Raw genomic sequence first — 17,525 nt, 5'->3', positions numbered from 1 at the left:
ATATAATTATGTCTTTGTGTTGATAATTTTAACGCATAGAATTGAAAGTTATTAGTTATTACTGTAAATTAGTTAGCACACTAACGCAACCCTAGTATGATAAATATCATATGGTAATGTAATTTGACAAATTGATAGTATTTGGTTATTGTGAATTTTTATGATTTGGTTACATTATTATTTCGGTTTATATTCAAATCATAATTTATAATCTAAATATCAATCAGTTGATTAACAAAATAACAGGGAATATCCCTTTTTGATCAGGTGTAATCGATCCCAAAATTATTTTTCTTCCACCAACTAACTTCTATGTAAACAAATCACTACTTGAATAGGTTAATTCGAACTTGTTTATATTAATAAACATGTACTATTAATAAACATGCGGTGGTTGATTGGTTCCTATCATTCAGAGGCCATGAGTTAGTATCACCGGTAACAAAGTAGTCCACATATTGAAACTTAACATGATGGATGTAGAGCACGTGTTAGTCTTTAATTTAGAAAAGTATGTATGTGACAAAATACAAACGATTATTTTAATTTGCAAAAATATGAACGCTGAAAGTTTCTTATCTAATACTAGTATTAAGAATATAAACTTATATGTCATGGATTAGAAAATTACTAGACTTTCATTTAAATGAAAAAATGATGGTATTATATATTTAAAGTTCGTATGAACATATATATACCTTTATTATATTAACGAAATGCAAAGGATTGGTGAATTACTAGACTTTCTTTAAATAAAAAGTTGCATGTGGATATTAGTGTTAAAAGTTTGTATGAAAATATATCTTTATTACAATAACGAAATGCAACGAATAGATTTATTGTACTAGTAACAAAATAGATTTAACCGTCCAATAATCAAATTACTTGATTAAACGAAGGTCAGCTGAATATTTGGTTGATTTGGGCCACAAAATTTAACTTTTGGTGTAGCGTTAGATGAAGTCCAATTTTGTATGTGGGCATTCATATGGGTAGAGCCGCCATTGAGAGTATGACTTAAACATTATACGCTCAACCAAATATACAGGCCCATCATATTTTGGCCCATTTTGATCTAGGTAGAATAATATTGAGAGAAATGAAAATGCAATTCCATTAAACATAATGAAAACTTCATTAAGAGATGCATTTGATTTTAGTCTATAACAAGTAGGTCCGTTCTCTCTCTCCCACTTAGATCAATGATCACTTTATACACACACACACACAAAAAAAAAAAGCAAAAGGGGAGTGATGATTTTCATGCAATTCATTAGGGACTACAAGATTAATATTTTATGTAAAATAAAAGATAGGAGGTGCATCAAAAGCTTATTTTCTTGTTTGATAGTGAGTCCGGAGACATTCACCATGATCATTTAAAGTTATGTTTGGAATATTTGTCAATCCCTAAAAATTAGTACTATTAACCTCTCAATTGCTATTTATTGGCTAGCTTTAGTAACATGCCAATTGCCAAACACTATGTATTCTTTCTTGGGATTCCTAATTAACTATATAATTATTAGTTTAGGCATGCTTATTAGGTTGATAATCCTAGGATTCAGATTTATTAGGCTAAAAGTTCTTATATGAAATATGAAATAAAACATTATTACACTAGATTTTTTAATTGATCTTTCATTGTGAGTGATTAGGGTATCAATCATAACCATCACTACCAAAAACTATTTGGTGAGCGTTAAAAAATAAAATTAGATTGCTTGAATTTTTGTTAAAATAAAACTATATGAATGAATTAGTTTTTATAATTTTAATCATGAAAGAAGATAAATGTTGAAATTGCCTAGAGACTGGCGTGGCCATAGCCACCATGTTTGTATGTTAACAACAAATAAGCTAATTATTCGATATGCAATTTTTTTATTTTACTGGTGCTTTTGTCGAAACTTTTACTCCAAAATTGAATTTTTCCTAATAATTCCTATTACTATGACACTTTATAAGCAAAATGATGGTAGCAATTAGAGGCATACATCATAGAGAATAAATCAGGATACGAATATTATGATTGTGATCACGGCGTCGGGTGCGGGATACCCGACTCGGGTATCGGTTATACCCGACACAGTGCGGGACGGGTATCGGGACTAACATTGGGGGCGAAATCGGGTGCGGGTACCCGACTTGTCGGGTGCGGATACCCGCGGGTACCCGTTTCGACACCCCCTACTCCTTAATATAAAACACAATTATTAGACATAATGGCTGCGGATAAATTTGTGACATTGGGCCGCACGCGTGAGGTTGATTTCTTGGTTATTTCTTTCACAGATCACTAAAAGTCTAAAACACAAAAACCAACTTGCTCTAAAGTCTAAATTATGCAATTTGCTATATAAGCTTTTTGAATTAAATAATCATATTCCCCAAAACGGTAAATAAATAATGATCATAGTACAGTTTATAATTCGGCTATATGAAGTATGGACCAGACAGTCAATTTATAACTAATTCTAGATAAAAAAAAAAACATGTTTATAACTATATGTACATACTTATTAAAGTTTTTCTTCACTCTTCTAATCAAAATTATTTCGAGGCAAAAACTAAACTAATTTTCATCTATATATACAATTTATTAGTAGTTTAAAATCTAACCTTTTTAAATTTTCTTTTACAAAAAAAAAAAAAAATTGGTTGACAAGTAAAAAACTTAAACAAAAATGATAAATTATTGTGTGGTTTGAGATCTAAGATTGATGGGATTGTGGTCTAATATTATAAAATTTCAGAGAATTGATAATGTAAAGAATTCTGTTATACCAAGTTTATTGTTTGTAAAACTATATTAAATTTAGTCTTTATAATTATATCTGACTTCGAGTGTGATAGTTTAATAGGATTAAGGTTAATTTTTGTTATTCATCTATCATCCAATGTTAATGGTGATCGCCACATCATCTCTATTTTCTGACGCTGGTCACGACTTTCTTCACATTGTTGAATCCAATAATTTTCATATTTAGATCCGTCATTGTACCTGTCAGTATATATGATCTTTGTAGTGGCAAAAATTAAAAACATACTAATATTCTAACCAAATAAAATCGAGTAATGGAGAGAAGCCCGTGAAGGTCCAAAGCTATGCATCTCTCACAAATATGTAGTAAAAGAAAAATTGACGGGAGAGGATCGTGAATGCATTCATTATGAGGTATATGTGGTGTAATTAATACTAGTGGTTACCCAAAAAAGTGAGTATTTGTATTTATATAGAGGCTCCATTAGTGATCACTATCCTAACCTATAATGTTTAGGAATTAATCTAATTTATCTTTCCAGACTACGTCTGCGTCATATAATTAATTTAATACAATTATTTTGGTTGTAGTGGATAAAAGCAAAATGCAATGTCTAAAATGGCTGCCAGAGTCATTTCTTTTTCTTCAGAAAATACAATTTCGACATACACATAACACATGTCCAGACAGACCCTTCATTCCTTTTGCACATATACTCGTGTTTAACAAAAATTTAAAATAAATAAAATAAAATCCACATTACACGAATATATAAAATTGAAACACCAAGCCCCAAATTGCAAAACATAGTACAGCCAATTCAACTCAAATATTCTCTAAAATCTAAAAATTGTATGAGAAATAGATAAACTAAGAAAAAGATTTCTAATTTTTTCGACCCGTTTAATGTAATTACTATTCCAAACTACAAATCTGATCTGTTTCGTGAATTAGTTATTTTTCGTTCTTTCAATTTACATTTGCAAAGTATATTTTCCATAATCATGAATAGGGGTGGGTAGGTACGGTATACCTTACCGAAACCACCATACCGCATACCGTATCGTAAATACGATATGCGAAAAAGTCATACCTTTACCTTACCAAAGTTTTCGGATACCGAACTTCAGTATACCTTATATTCGGTATGACGAATTTCCATACCGATACCGTACCGAAGTTCGGTATACCATACTTTTGCGGTATACCTGACTTTCAGCATCAATTAAATTAGAAAATTAGAGTTTTTAGAATATTACTTATATTTTATAATTTTAAAAATAATTTATTCATAATTATATTTATATTTCACAATATATTTTATAATTTAAAAATATATAAAATATATTTTATATATAATTGTGTTTATATTTTTGTAGTATATACCAAATTTCGGTATGTAGCGGTATACCTCGGTATTTGAAAATTCATACCGTTACCTTACCGTAATCTTTCGGTAAGGTATCATACCGTACCGGAAGTTACGGTATACCGAAAATTCGATATTTTCGGTATTTTTTTCGGTACGATAAGGCTGGTATTTCAGTATTTCGGTATTTTCCCCCATCCCTAATCATGAATAGTATTTCGGTATTTTCCCCAATCCCTAATCAGGAAAAAGGAAAGGAGAAAATGAAGTCAAAATTTTTTGCAAAAAATCATAAGATGAAAAAATGGCGCCAAACATGAAAAAGCAAAAAAGGGAGAAACAAAATAAAGGGGAAAAAAGGAAAAGTAGAGAAAGCGATTTGAGAATGCAAACGCGTTCAGATTTCTGAGAGAGAAGTGAGGTGTAAATGGTGGCGTGCTTTTGCTTTTCCTTTCAGACAGGAATCTCTGAAAATCGAAATACTCCCACGAACACAATCAAAACTACTCCATTTTGCTGTTTTGTTTATGAACTTGCAAAGAACAAAATTTAAATCATAGGAGTATGCTAATGCAATTGATTATTTCCAGTAATTTAAATGGTAAAACGCTCATAATACTGTACAGATCAAGAAGTGTAATGTGTAGCAAAGCACAAAGGGGAAAAGAAAAGGTAAAGTAGAAAGAGAATTGACTACTACTCTCTCTCCTCGTTGGCTCTTTCTTTTAATTCCAATCTCCCTCTTCACACTTGACACAATCCCAATCACAGTCACATTTTGAGGTTCTCTCGAATTATCACACACATTGTGCAAATGCGATGTTGCCAATGCTGGCGTAGGTTATTAACATGATCACTCACTCCATATGAATACCACTTCTGCAGACCCAACTGCACCACCACCTCCGCCGCGGTCTTCCTTCAGCTGCGATCTCCACCCTATCGAGCAATTCACCGGATTCTGCCCATCCTGCCTCTGCGAGCGCCTCACCACACTCGACAACTCCACCTCCAACACCCCTTCCTCCTCTCGCCGCCCCTCTTCAGCCGCCGCTGCCGCAATTAAGTCCCTCTTCTCGTCCAGCTCCAAGCCCAACAACTTCCCCCCTCCCCCGCCTCCCAAACCCTTGAAACCCACCACCTTCATCCCCGAACTCCGCCGCTCCAAATCATTCTCCGCATCCAAGAATGAAGCTTTAGGGCTATCCTTCGAGCCTCAGAGAAAATCCTGCGACGTTAGAGCCAGAAGCTCTCTTTCCACGCTCTTCTCGCTCCACGAACCCACTAACAACCCAACCTCTGCTTCCACCCTTCCTTCTTTTTCGTCCAATCAAACCCATCAAATTACCAAAAAAATCGAATCTTGTGTAGTCGGAGAAGTCCAAAATGGGGAAAGTTTCAGAGATTCTCAAATTGTAGAGGAGGGAACAAGTATTGCACTCGTGGACGACGAAGGAGCTGAGATTAGGCCTGTTCAAGATTCCCATTTGGAGGGTTCGAGAAAATCGGTGGAGTTAAGCTTAACTAGCGGTGAAATTGTAGAGGAAGTGTTTGATCTGAGTAATCTGAAGGCCATGAAGGATCACATAGATCTCAATTCTCAGGAAAAGAAGAGCTCAGGAGGGAAAATCTGGGCTGCTGCATCTGTTTTCAGCAAGAAATGGAATAACTGGAGAAGGAAACACAAGGTGAAAAAACAGAGCAATGGCGAAAACCTTGCTACATTGCCTGTCGAAAAGCCGATTTCGAGGCAGTTTAGGGAGACTCAGTCTGAGATTGCTGATTATGGATTTGGGAGGAGATCTTGCGACATCGATCCTAGGTTTTCTCTTGATGCCGGGAGGATGAGCTTTGACGATGCACGATACTCGTTTGAGGAGCCTCGTGCATCTTGGGATGGCCATCTCATTGGGAGGAGTTTCCCGAGAATGGCGCCTATGGTCTCTGTGATGGAAGATGCACGCCCTGATATGCAGATTCCGGTGGAGGAGCCGACTAAAAAGTGTGGTGATGATGATGAAGGTGTGCCCGGGGGGTCATCGCAGACGAAGGAGTATTATCTAGATTCTTCTTCCTCTAGGAGGAGGAAGAGTCTTGATCGATCTAGTTCGATTAGGAAGGGCGTTGTTGCTGAGATAGATGAGCATAAGATGGCCTATAATGCCAAGGTTTCACCTGCCACTGCTGATTCCTTCCATGTGGCAAAAGTGTTGGTGGATTCGAACTCAAACTCAAACTCGATGAGAGATGATCTGTCGGAGACGTTTGAGCTGAGCAGTGGATTGAGGGATATCAAGTCTGTGGTTGAGGCAAAGGAGACGACAAACAAGTCTAGGAGGTGGAGTTGGAGGATATGGAGGTTTATGCAGGGACGCAGCGGTGGGAACAAGGATGGGGATGAGGAGGATGCCAAGTACACGAGGGTTAACGGGGTGGAGAGGTCGCTCTCTGAGTCTTGGCAGGAGACGAGGGGAGGCAGATTCAACAAGAATATGTATAGAAGCAATAGTAGTGTGAGCTGGAGAAATGGTGGAGCTCCTCCATTTGCTAGTGGTAGGAAATCGAGCGTGGAGATGTATGGGAACGGGAAGAAGAGGAAGGAGTTGGTGTTGGAGAAGAATCGGAGTGGTAGATATTCGCCCCAAAACGCTGACAACGGCCTCCTCCGGTTTTACTTGACACCTATGAGGGGGAGTCGGAGAGGGGGGACGGGAAAGATCAAGCCGACAAACTCACAGCCAATTGCAAGAAGTGTGCTGCGCCTCTACTGAGATGCTTTGCATTCATTCTTCAAGGCAATTTGCAATTTGTTGTGTGATCACATAAGCCTACCCTACATATTTTTTTTATTTGCAATGCATTGTGAATCTGTGATCACAATACTATGAGTTGTTTCAATAATGACTACTCTTGTTTGCATTTGTGGAAACAGATCTTGCCTACATATAATTGTCATTTCAGATCATATATATGGCTACTAATTTAGTTCCTAGTTCTTGTCTTTGATATTTAATCAGGGCCTGTAAAGTAAACATCACAATCTCTTGTCTTTCTTTTGGAGTTGTCTGCTTTTGTAAGTAGATTTCTACAAAGCCAAAGTTTCGGAGTAAAACGATGTCACACTATCAAAATTGTGTTTGTAGGCGAAAACTTGAATCTTGTTGCACCAATGAAAGTTATGTCACGTGTGTAGCAGCGAGATTGATGAATTGGAACGTTGCAACTTGCATGGTAAAATAAAGATGTGATGACTTGATGGTTGAATAGATGAATAAAAATGTAATGGTCAGGACATTATTAGAGCACTCCCAATGGAGTTCCCTTATTTCTCCCTTATTTCTCCCTAACTCCTGCCACATCAGCGCCACATCAGCATCACATTTTATCCCCAGTTTTTAGCCAACCCCTACAATGGTTTCTCCCTTATTTCTCCCTTATTTCTCCCTAACTCAACATTTCATTTTTACATCATCACTAATTTAATTGTTTTATTTTTATATATAATAAAGCTAGCTTATTTAATTTATAAAGATAAATCAAATAAATAGTAATAAAGTTCGTTGTATTAAACACGGGTACACATTACAACGAAGAAAATTAAAAAAAAAAAAAGTACACGAATGGAAATAAAAAATCAAAAAAAAAATTCAAAGAAAAAAAAATTCAAGGGCGGTGGGCGCGGTTTCTATTTGCCCACAATTCTTCGATGATATCGTGTTGTAGTGCTTGATGGGCCTCCTTCTGGTGTATGTCCATGAACGCCTGAGACGATGAATCAGAACTCATTTAATAAAGATGGAGAGAAAAAAGATTGAAAATTTGTGTGAATGAAGTTTGTGGGTGATGAATGGAGGAAGAGGATGAAATATTTATAGGGGTGGGATAAAATAGCCGTTCGGCCAAAAAAAAAAAAAAAAATTTTAAAAATCGCCGATTATCGCCGAGCGTCGCCCACAGTGGCCGGCGATCGCTCGGCGATAATCCGGCGATAAATCGCCACTCGGCGAAGCAACGGTAACATTATCGCCGAATTATCGCCGACTTCGCCACAATGGCCGGCGATAATTCGGCGATAATCGGCGATTTATCGCCGAGAATTCGCCACCTCCATTGGGAGTGCTCTTAGGGCATCCACAATTTCTTGCCGGATTCAGGCTCCAAGTCCTTCCATGTTATCATTCCCCTCAGTTTATGCATCAGGCCACAACTCTCACAAATCCGCAGGCTCCATCCAGGCCCAATTCAGGCCGTAAACATTAATTAGCATTATTCGCAACTTCAAACTATTTTACTCTTAAAATTGAAAATGTAGAACAATTATATTTCAAAAATTTGTTGTTCATTCAAAAATTATAAATTACAAACTCTAGAAATTTAAAAAATAATTACAAACCTTATAAATTAAAAATTACAAGTCCTAAAAATTCAAAAATTATACTTTCTTTGTCTCTGAAAATTTGTCGTCTATTTCATTTTCCATTCGTCCCTAAAAATATGTCACCTTTCACTTTTACCATTTTTGGTAGTGGACCTTACATTCCACTAACTCATTCACACTCACATTTTATAATAAAATAAAACTAATATATAAAAGTAGGGGACCCATATGCCACCAACTTTTTCAACTCAATTTTTTTATTACATTTCTTAAAATTCGTGCCGAGTCAAATGGTGACGAATTATTAGGGACGGAGGGAATAATTCCTAAAAATTTGAAAACTTCGAACAATTATATTTCGAAAAATTCATAAGAATAATGTAGAAAAGGAATGAAAATGTCGTGGAGTTGAAATAGGCAAAAAAAAAACAATTTAAAAAAAATGAATTGGGGTCCTAGTCTCGCCTGAGCGCCCAACAGCGTTAGGCCGGGCCGCAACTGTGCGGCTCCTGGGAGCGTGCAACGTCGGGCCGAACACACCCAGGCGTGGCCTCGGCCCCTCTGGTGGCCTCGAACCTATCCCAGCCTCATTACCTCCTCCCAACAACACCACATGTCGGAGCAGGATTATTCCCTCCATTCATCAATAGATATCTCATTTTTTACTTACTCGAGTTTTAAGAAATTGTTTAATTTTATAAATAAAAGTGGTAGAAAAAGTTAATGGAATATTGTTTGATAACTTAAAAAGAGTAATTCAAAATTAAATTTGAATGCAATTGATTTTCTCTATTCACACTGATATCCCGCCTCTCTCTCCGCAAATACATACAAATCCATACATAGTTTACTTCCACGGTTCCACCGTTCTACTGTATTCTTGCTAGGGCTTTTCATTGATTCAACGCCGGACAACATGAAACGAGTCAGAAATCGAAGCAAACCAAATGCGCCTCAAAATGTTTGCATTAACCAATCTCCTCGGCATTATTTGATTTTATTTGTTTGTTTAATTTCTAAATCAGTTGAATGATTTGTTCGGCCCCCGTCTTTTGCAGCTGATTTTGGAGGAAGTAATTGGTTTAACTATTAAAAATGGGAACGGATTGTCGTCGAGCGTTTTGAGTTCGAAATGCGCGTATATTGCCGGTTGTGTGGTGGTGCTGTACGATGTAGTTTCAGGTACTCAGTCACATTTAATTGCGCCGAATCGAGTTCCAAAACCATTGAGCTGCGTGGCTTTATCGAGCAATGCAGGTATCGTTGCAGCAGGCGAGGTATAAGCTCTGTTTCTAGCCACATCCTTCCTTGTTTTTTTTCGTGTGCCTTATTTCTTCTACTTGGTAGCTCACTTGGAATTTGTCTTGTGTTTTTGCGCCTAACTAGATTTTTTATCAACCGTGGATACCTTTTTTGGATATTAATTATTAAAGAAACTAGAATATGATTGGAAATTGATGTTGGCTCAGTTAAGGCTTTTTATAAAGCTACATATCAGCAAGTACATTCGATAGCGTGCGCGTGGAGAAGCAATTTATTAACCATTGCTAACAAATATGGCAATATAATACTACTATTAGTCAGCTTGTTTTCTGTTAAAGAAATGAATTTGCACACTGAAAAAAGTTTTTAGATGTTTTATAATATAGATTTATTTTTTCTCAAGTAGTAATTCATATTCACGTTTGGCATCTAATTTGGTGTTCCAGTCAGGGCAGCAACCTGCAGTACTGATATGGAATTGTGAGACCTTAGCCTTCAAATGCGAGTTCAAATGCCACACATACAGCGTGGCATGCATTGCTCTGTCTGCTGATGGTTAGTTGAATTTAATCGTACTATATTTATGCTTGGAAAGTTTGATTCACTCGGGATTATTTGTTGATGGAACCATCTACCAATAATTACAGGCAAATATGTGGTCTCTGCTGGATTACCTCGTGATGGATATATATGTCTCTGGGATTGGCAAAATAAGGTTTTAGCTGCAAGAGTTAAATCATCTTCAGTTTCTTCTCCTATTGCATCCATTGAGTTCTCAACAGATAGCAAGTTCATTGTTGCTGCTAAGAAGAATCAGCTAAAGTTCTGGAGAGTTCGGTGGTCACCAGTGTCTCGTACGACTACTAGATCTGTGTCACTAACCTTTCTGAGGAAAGTTGATCTTGGTCCCAAGGAATTGTCATTTGTAGCTGTTACATCTCAGAGGTGTAAGAGCAGTAGTGCCAATTATAATCAGGCTGCTGAGCAAATTCCTTTCTATGCAGTTACCAATAAAGGCAAGAACAAACTTATAGTCAATGAGAAACTTTTTTCTGATAAGTAAAATTTTTAAGTGATAAATTTTCTCCACTTGTATTTATCAACAGGGACTTTATACATGGTATCTCCTGGCTTGCAGGTCAATAAATCAGTGGAGTTAGAGGTAGATACATCATACATCTGTTACTCCTGTATATTCTTCTTAAAATTTGAGCTGACCTATGTATTATTATCAAATGCTCGGTGTATAGTGGGATCATGGATGCACAATGGTTGTTTGAATTGTCTATTGTCTCATTTTGGAAACTTATTATAGTATTTCTTCTAATAAAAGTATACCTGTGCTGTGGTTAACTCCTTCTGATGGATCGTCAAACAAAGCCTGTTTCAATTCAAGGCTACAAGCATGTGCTTTGCTATCACATAAAAAAATAACTCACTTTCCCACGAGGTTCCTCGTGGGGGTTTGTTATATTTAATTAGCGAAACTGCATGCACTGATGCATATACAATGTCAACTATGAAACTGAATGTCTGAATCTATCATTGCCACCACTTTTTTGGAACAACTGGATTTCTGGATCAGATTTTAATTAATTTAGACCAATTTTGGAAAATAGCTACGAGATCAACAGTCATTTGTGATATAGCCCATTTTATGTTTCAATTCAGGTCGAGAAATGTTATGCAATATCGGCATCCTCATATTTGGTTGCTTGTGCATGCAATAATGGAGTTGTAAAACTATTTGCCTCCCGCTCTCTTGAATATGCTGGTGGACTTGAAACCAAAAGATGCAAAGAGTCCAGTTCTATAGACTGTGAAGCAGAAAGCGGCCAAGTTGAATTTCAAACATTGCCTGCATTTCCAGATGCCATTGCTTGTCAATTTTCGACTTCTGAAAAGCTTGGCAAGTTACTACGGTTCTTTATTGTTGAAAATTTTCAATGCAGTCTGCTAAGCAATATTTTTACTTTGCAGTGGTGGTTTATAATGACAATAGCCTTTACGTATGGAATATTAATGATGTGCACAAGGTACTTACGATATTTTTATTTTTCTCAATCTTATCTCCAATATTTATTCATTAATAATTTTGAATTTTGATCCCTGAAGACACAATCTTGAACTTATTGCAGTAACGGAATCCTATCTTATCCAGGCTACCAGGTGTTGTGTGCTCGTCTCACATAGTGGATGCATATGGGATGTTAAAAATGTTCCATGTGAAAATCTGCACGATCCATCTCTGTATTGTGTTGCTAAAGGCTGTTCTGGTGGATTATCTTTCGCAACATGTTCAGCTGATGGTATCATTCGGTTGTGGGATCTTACTGTTCAGTCTGCCTCATCAGATAATAGGTTGTTTCATCCTGGGGGTGATAGCCCTGGTAGAGCCGTGTGTTTAGGTGGTTTCTAACTTCTTGCCTTTTTTGATCCAACAATCTAAGCTTTTCCTTTTGCTCATAAGAATTCATCATGTCTGCTCTTTTTCTATGCTGCAGTGAGTGCTGGCATCTTTGAACGCGACTCTGTTGCAAAAGATATTTCCCCTCACGGGTTTAGAGCAATGGCAGTTAGTTCAGATGGAAAGCACCTGGCAGCAGGTGATTGCCAGGGAAACATCCATATCTTTAATTTACACACTTCTGAATATATGTTCATTCAGGTACATATATGATTGCATTCATCTGCAAAATTCAAAATTGCAGATGATATTACCAGAATATAATTTCACTTTTTATATTTAAAAAGATTTATATTCATCCTTCGCCTCGTACCTTTCTTTGTGTGTGGGTACTTGTAGGATGCTCATAGTCTAGAAGTTCTTTCCTTGAGTTTCAACTTGGCAGGCAAGGATGATTTTCCTTCTAGTGAAGCTTTAGAAAATCGCCTCTTTCTTACCTCAGCAGGACGGGATGGACTTATCAATCTTTTTGATGTTTCCAGGTTAATTTTTTTTAGTTTTTACATTATAAACTCTTTGCAAGTGGTAAAATAGCTGAACGCGAGTTCGTTAATACTATGAACCAGGAACTTTAATCTCCAAGGAAGTATTGATTACCACTCATCTGGCATTACTGTAGCAAAGGTTGGCCGAAGTGGTCGTGAGATTCTCAGTTGCAGTGCTGATAGGTGAGTCATCTGAGTGATTTTGGACCTCTGATTGGCTAGGATATTTACATAAAGTTACTTTGTGTTCCATGTAGGTTTGAATGTTTGCACAAGGACTGTGGAGTCTACATCATTGTTTTGTTAACTGAAACTGGTTGCTGTTATGTTTATTAACTGTTGGATGGTAATGTTATGTAATATGCTGCATGTGGGTTGCGGCACACCTAAAGATAAACTTTAGGTTAATGCTCTGTTTTTGTATGTCCAACTGACATTTCTGTTTGTTTCCTGGTGTAGGTCCCTGGTTCTTCATAGTCTGAATGTCAGTGATGCAGGATGTAAAATTTCTTGCCTTCATAGAATTGCAGCTAATGGGATCATTAACGATGTGGCTGTTGATCATCCAATGAATGTAGCAGTTACAGTTGGCGATGTAAGAATTATGAAGGATGTCCCTTATCTTCAGATTTTCTGTTGAAATGATGAATGGAACACGGATCTTTATAAACATTGTTATCAGGATTCATTAACTTTTATACAATTAATTGTTATCACGATTAGTTGGTGAGATTGTTCTATTATATTGGCCACATCATATTCTTGCAGGATAAGAAGATAAATGCATTTGATATTCGATCCGGAAAACTAATTAGATGGTTTCAGCACGATGGAGACGTTGGTGACCCAATAAAGGTATGCCTTCACAGTTTTAAGAAGTTCCATCCAGATATCCTTATCTTAGATGTTGACTACAGGTTGCGGTCGATGGAAGTGGCAGTTATCTAGCCTGCGCTTACTCTAATAGATGCATCTACATCTATGACTATGCAACTGGGGAGATGGCTGCACAAGCCACAGGGCACAGTGGTCTTATTACAGGAGTCATCTTTTTATCTGACTGCTCGCATCTAGTCTCTGTAAGTCATTTTTACTCGAACTTCGCAAAAGAAGCGGACATTGCAATATTTTCCAATATTGTATACTTATACAGGACAAATGTCGTGCTCTGTTTTTATTGCCCTTTTCCTGAAATTTACTCACTTCAGGTTGGTTCTGATGGCTGTATCTTTGTCTGGAAGCTCCCTGCTCTTCTTTCTTCAAAAATGTTGCAAAGATCTAAGAGAATCTCTAGTGAATTTCCACAGGAAAGCATAAATATTCCTGTGGCTTTTAATCAGATAAACTCCAATCAATTTGACCTCCTGCAAAAAGACTGCAGCAAAGAAGAACCTGCAAATGGAAATGTTAAACACTGGTCCAGTGACACGTTATACCAAGACGAAACCAGTCTGGAGAAAACAGGATTTCGGTTCAGTGTATCACGACTTCCTAAATGGGCACAACATCAAGTTACTGAAAATTCAGTACCTGTGGACAACTCCAATTCATCAAAGGTAGAACATCTACGTCTTTCATTTTGTTTTGTTGTAAAAGTGTCTTCTGGACGAAAAGGATCATTTTGTTTGAATCACCTTGCAAAAAGTTATATTAATGGACATTATTTTCACTAATTCACCATGCTTATGGAAATTATATAACAGTGCAGTTCACTTCTTATGAATTGTGTCTTTAGGTTGATTCACAACAAGATTTTGTATGTCACCAATCACAAAGTCTGTCTAAAGATAATGAAGAAGTTGGCCAACATTATTCTAGCACCTTATCCAGACATTTCTCGGAGACAGAAAGCAGTCTATCTCCAAGTCCTTTAGAAAGTTACAAGTGAGATGACAACTTATTTGCTTTTAAAGGGTAATTCTGCTTTCATAAGGCAGTCTAACATTATTTGTTTGGTTGAGTAGCAGGGCATCAAACGCTCGATGGTTAACAATACATACTGTTTGCATGGATTTACTTGATTCCCCTGCAACCTGTACGATGAAGGGCCTAAATATTCAGCGATCATCGACAGACAGCAGATGTATGGGTAAGATACTTACACTACCATTGGTAGTCAATAGGTCATATCCTTCTCTAGATGCATTTGATCAGATAAGAGTCTTCGAAGGGCATTATGATTTACATGAAGGAACTAAATTCTTTACTGTGCAGAGACTACTAACAAGCGCATCAAGCTTTCTTCTCCAAGCACCAGCATTGAAAATCCTCCTACAGAACCCAATTCTGGGAGTAGCGAGCAAGCTAATTTACACGATGCACCTTTGGACAAGTGCAAGAATGGTTGTGCAGATGAGTTCTGGACTGACAGTTCAAGCTTTTCTCCTGCCACAGATGAAGAACAAAAGATCTACAAAATGAATTTTGAGAATTTCTCTGCAGAGCAGAAGGTTTGAAATAAGAAAATCATATGATCTTACAGGAGGAAACCCCTCTTTCTAGCACTGATATGCTTACACTTTTCTCTCCCTCCACTGATTGTGGCTAAGTTAGCGAAGTGCCACAATTTCATTTTTCTTGCAGACAAAAAGGGGAAAATCAATGAGCAGGAGTAACTACCCTCCTGGATTTTTTGTACGAAGAGAACATGTTGAAGGAAGAAAGAGCTCTTTATGCATGCATGCTCAAGATTCCGTTGGTGGATCCCCAAACACTGACTCCTCTTTTTTACCAAAAAATTCATCCATATGTTCCCATAAGGTATGTGACATGAAAAAGAAACTTGAGAAGCTGCATGAACAAAAACAGGAAAAATAAAAATGTGAAAAAATCTTTTAGAACAAGTTAACAAAAACTTAGTCGATTGTTATTCAGTAATGCCATTAAAAACTGCACTGTTTCGATGCTGCATTGAAAAATCACTATCAACGTGATCATGTAAATCTCTACAGGATGCCGGTTCCAGTGACATCCCTGGTGTTGGCAACGAGGGTGACTCATCGTTGAACTTGAGAATCTGGAAGAGTGGAGGCAAGCAAGCACTTGATGTCGATAGAGTGGGAGAATTGGAAATCGTGAGGTCGTGTGAAGAAGCATTGCATAATCTGGAAGCTGCAACTGAGAAAGCACTGCAGGCATTTTCCAAACTAACAACTGTAAATATTGGAGAGGAGTCAAAGAGGTTTCAACAGCTTCATATAATAGAGAGAAAGGTTGAGGCTCTAGCGAAATTACTGCACCCATCCCAGGAGAAAAATGAGGTGGATATTTCGACGAGCTAGTTTCTTTAGGACTTTAATATAATGATCGATTTCTAGGTCTAAATAATTTTAACTTCTCGGTATAATAATAGGTTCTATGGGTCATGTTAAACTGCATGTAATATTCAAATACCTAGCTAAGACCAGTCCTATACCATTAGATATTAAGTTTAAGTTTGGCAGGTTAGATAACTCATTTAGGGATGGAATTTTATGAATAAAAATGTCATTTTTGTTCAATAAAGGAAAGTGAGTGAAAAAAGACAGTGGAATGTGGAACCTATTTAAATAAATTAGTTTTATAATCGATTGTGATAAGTTATCTACTATTTATAGTAAAAGTGAACCGGGAATTATAATGACAGACAAACTAAAATGGTAAATTGAGACTTCTAATGGCGGCCAAAGGTAGAAGATAAATTATTAATAAAGTGGTAAAATTGTCAATCTGTCATATATGATACTCCCTCCGTTCTATTACATGTGACACATTTCTTTTGGGCACATGGTTGTAGGCAGTGATGTTTAGTTGTTAAAGGGAGAACAAAGTATCATTGTGAAAAAGTAGACACAAAGGTAGGAGAGATGATAGAGTAAGATAGAGATAGAGTGATGTTTTTTTACATAAAAAGAAATGTTTCACTTATAGTGGGACATAAAAAGAAATGTTTCACTTCACTTATAATGGGACGTATGGAGTAATTTTTTGTGGTTTTTCTGATATCAACATACTATATTAAAAATATCAACACAATGATATAAATATTTCAACACGTATATGAAAACTTCAATATAGTTTTATTGATATTGTGCATGCATTATATTGAAACTTTTTGATGCATTTATTGATATAAAATCTGCTTATCAACATATACGAAAATTGAAAAGAAATTATAAAAATTCTATCATCCGATCATCGTCAACATATGCAATTGATATCTCGTTAGAATTGTTATAAACTTTCCTTTAATTTGCTATATTTTTTACGAAAAAATAATTTAAATAAAGAGAGTTACGTAAATTTAAAGTTTTAAGGTGATTTTATGGAGAAGAGAAAATTGTTAGTTTTAACTACTACGTATAAAAAGTGACATTAATACCCTTTAAGTTTATTTAATACTCCCTCTATTCTAAAAAAATAGACATAAACAACACGAGTTTTTGTTTTAATTCTCCCTCCATACTAAAGTTAGAGTAATAAAAGATCATGTAACAATTAAAAGACTACTCCTTTCGTCCATGAAAAATAGTCTTATTAGTCATTTTGGGATGTCCATTAAAAGTAGTCTCATTTTTTAAAATGGAAAGTTGTTCTTTCATACTTTACTCACCTTTTCTCCCTCTCTCTTACTTTACCAATTTCTCATTAAAACTCGTGTTGTCCACATGGACGATTTTTTGTGGACGGGGGGAGTATTATCCAATTCAATACAATATGGTTCTAAAGTATTAGTGTCTTTTATTTTTTGCATTATAATTAACTGTCTTTACTATTGGCCATCCCAACCGTTGTGTCTTTGGGCCTCCAGCCATTGTCG

At 36.4% G+C, this 17,525-nt stretch overlaps 2 protein-coding genes across 5 annotated transcripts; both read left to right on the top strand.

Annotated features, from left to right (window-relative positions):
• Positions 1-4,874: 4,874 nt before the first annotated feature.
• LOC125219107 (protein OCTOPUS-like) lies at positions 4,875-7,063 on the top strand. The gene has a single exon (XM_048120984.2). The coding sequence runs from the start codon at positions 5,001-5,003 to the stop codon at positions 6,903-6,905; it is 1,905 nt and encodes a 634-aa protein (XP_047976941.2). The 5' UTR covers positions 4,875-5,000; the 3' UTR covers positions 6,906-7,063.
• A 2,254-nt stretch (positions 7,064-9,317) lies between these two features.
• LOC125220036 (Transducin/WD40 repeat-like superfamily protein) lies at positions 9,318-16,236 on the top strand. Of its 4 annotated transcripts, none has more exons than XM_089067710.1 (20): positions 9,318-9,473; positions 9,571-9,789; positions 10,222-10,330; positions 10,423-10,791; positions 10,882-10,937; positions 11,447-11,684; positions 11,756-11,811; positions 11,937-12,183; positions 12,280-12,443; positions 12,582-12,724; positions 12,809-12,910; positions 13,187-13,322; positions 13,496-13,582; positions 13,645-13,806; positions 13,936-14,283; positions 14,463-14,611; positions 14,695-14,816; positions 14,942-15,177; positions 15,311-15,487; positions 15,679-16,236. In XM_089067710.1, the coding sequence occupies exons 1-20, from the start codon at positions 9,429-9,431 to the stop codon at positions 16,006-16,008; spliced, it is 3,495 nt and encodes a 1,164-aa protein (XP_088923836.1). In that variant the 5' UTR covers positions 9,318-9,428; the 3' UTR covers positions 16,009-16,236. The 4 variants fall into 4 exon arrangements, with proteins under 4 accessions (XP_088923836.1, XP_088923834.1, XP_047978107.2 ...); XM_089067708.1 differs by having other exon boundaries at positions 15,281-15,487; XM_048122150.2 differs by having other exon boundaries at positions 14,692-14,816.
• The last annotated feature ends 1,289 nt before the right edge of the window (positions 16,237-17,525 follow it).

This window comes from Salvia hispanica, chromosome 1 (assembly GCF_029641045.1).
Source record: "Salvia hispanica isolate PSC_SH4W2 chromosome 1, Shi_PSC_v1, whole genome shotgun sequence".
NCBI classification, from domain to species: Eukaryota; Viridiplantae; Streptophyta; class Magnoliopsida; order Lamiales; family Lamiaceae; genus Salvia; species Salvia hispanica.
Note: the sequence above shows the minus strand (reverse complement) of the source record. Positions and strands in the feature narration are given on the sequence as shown.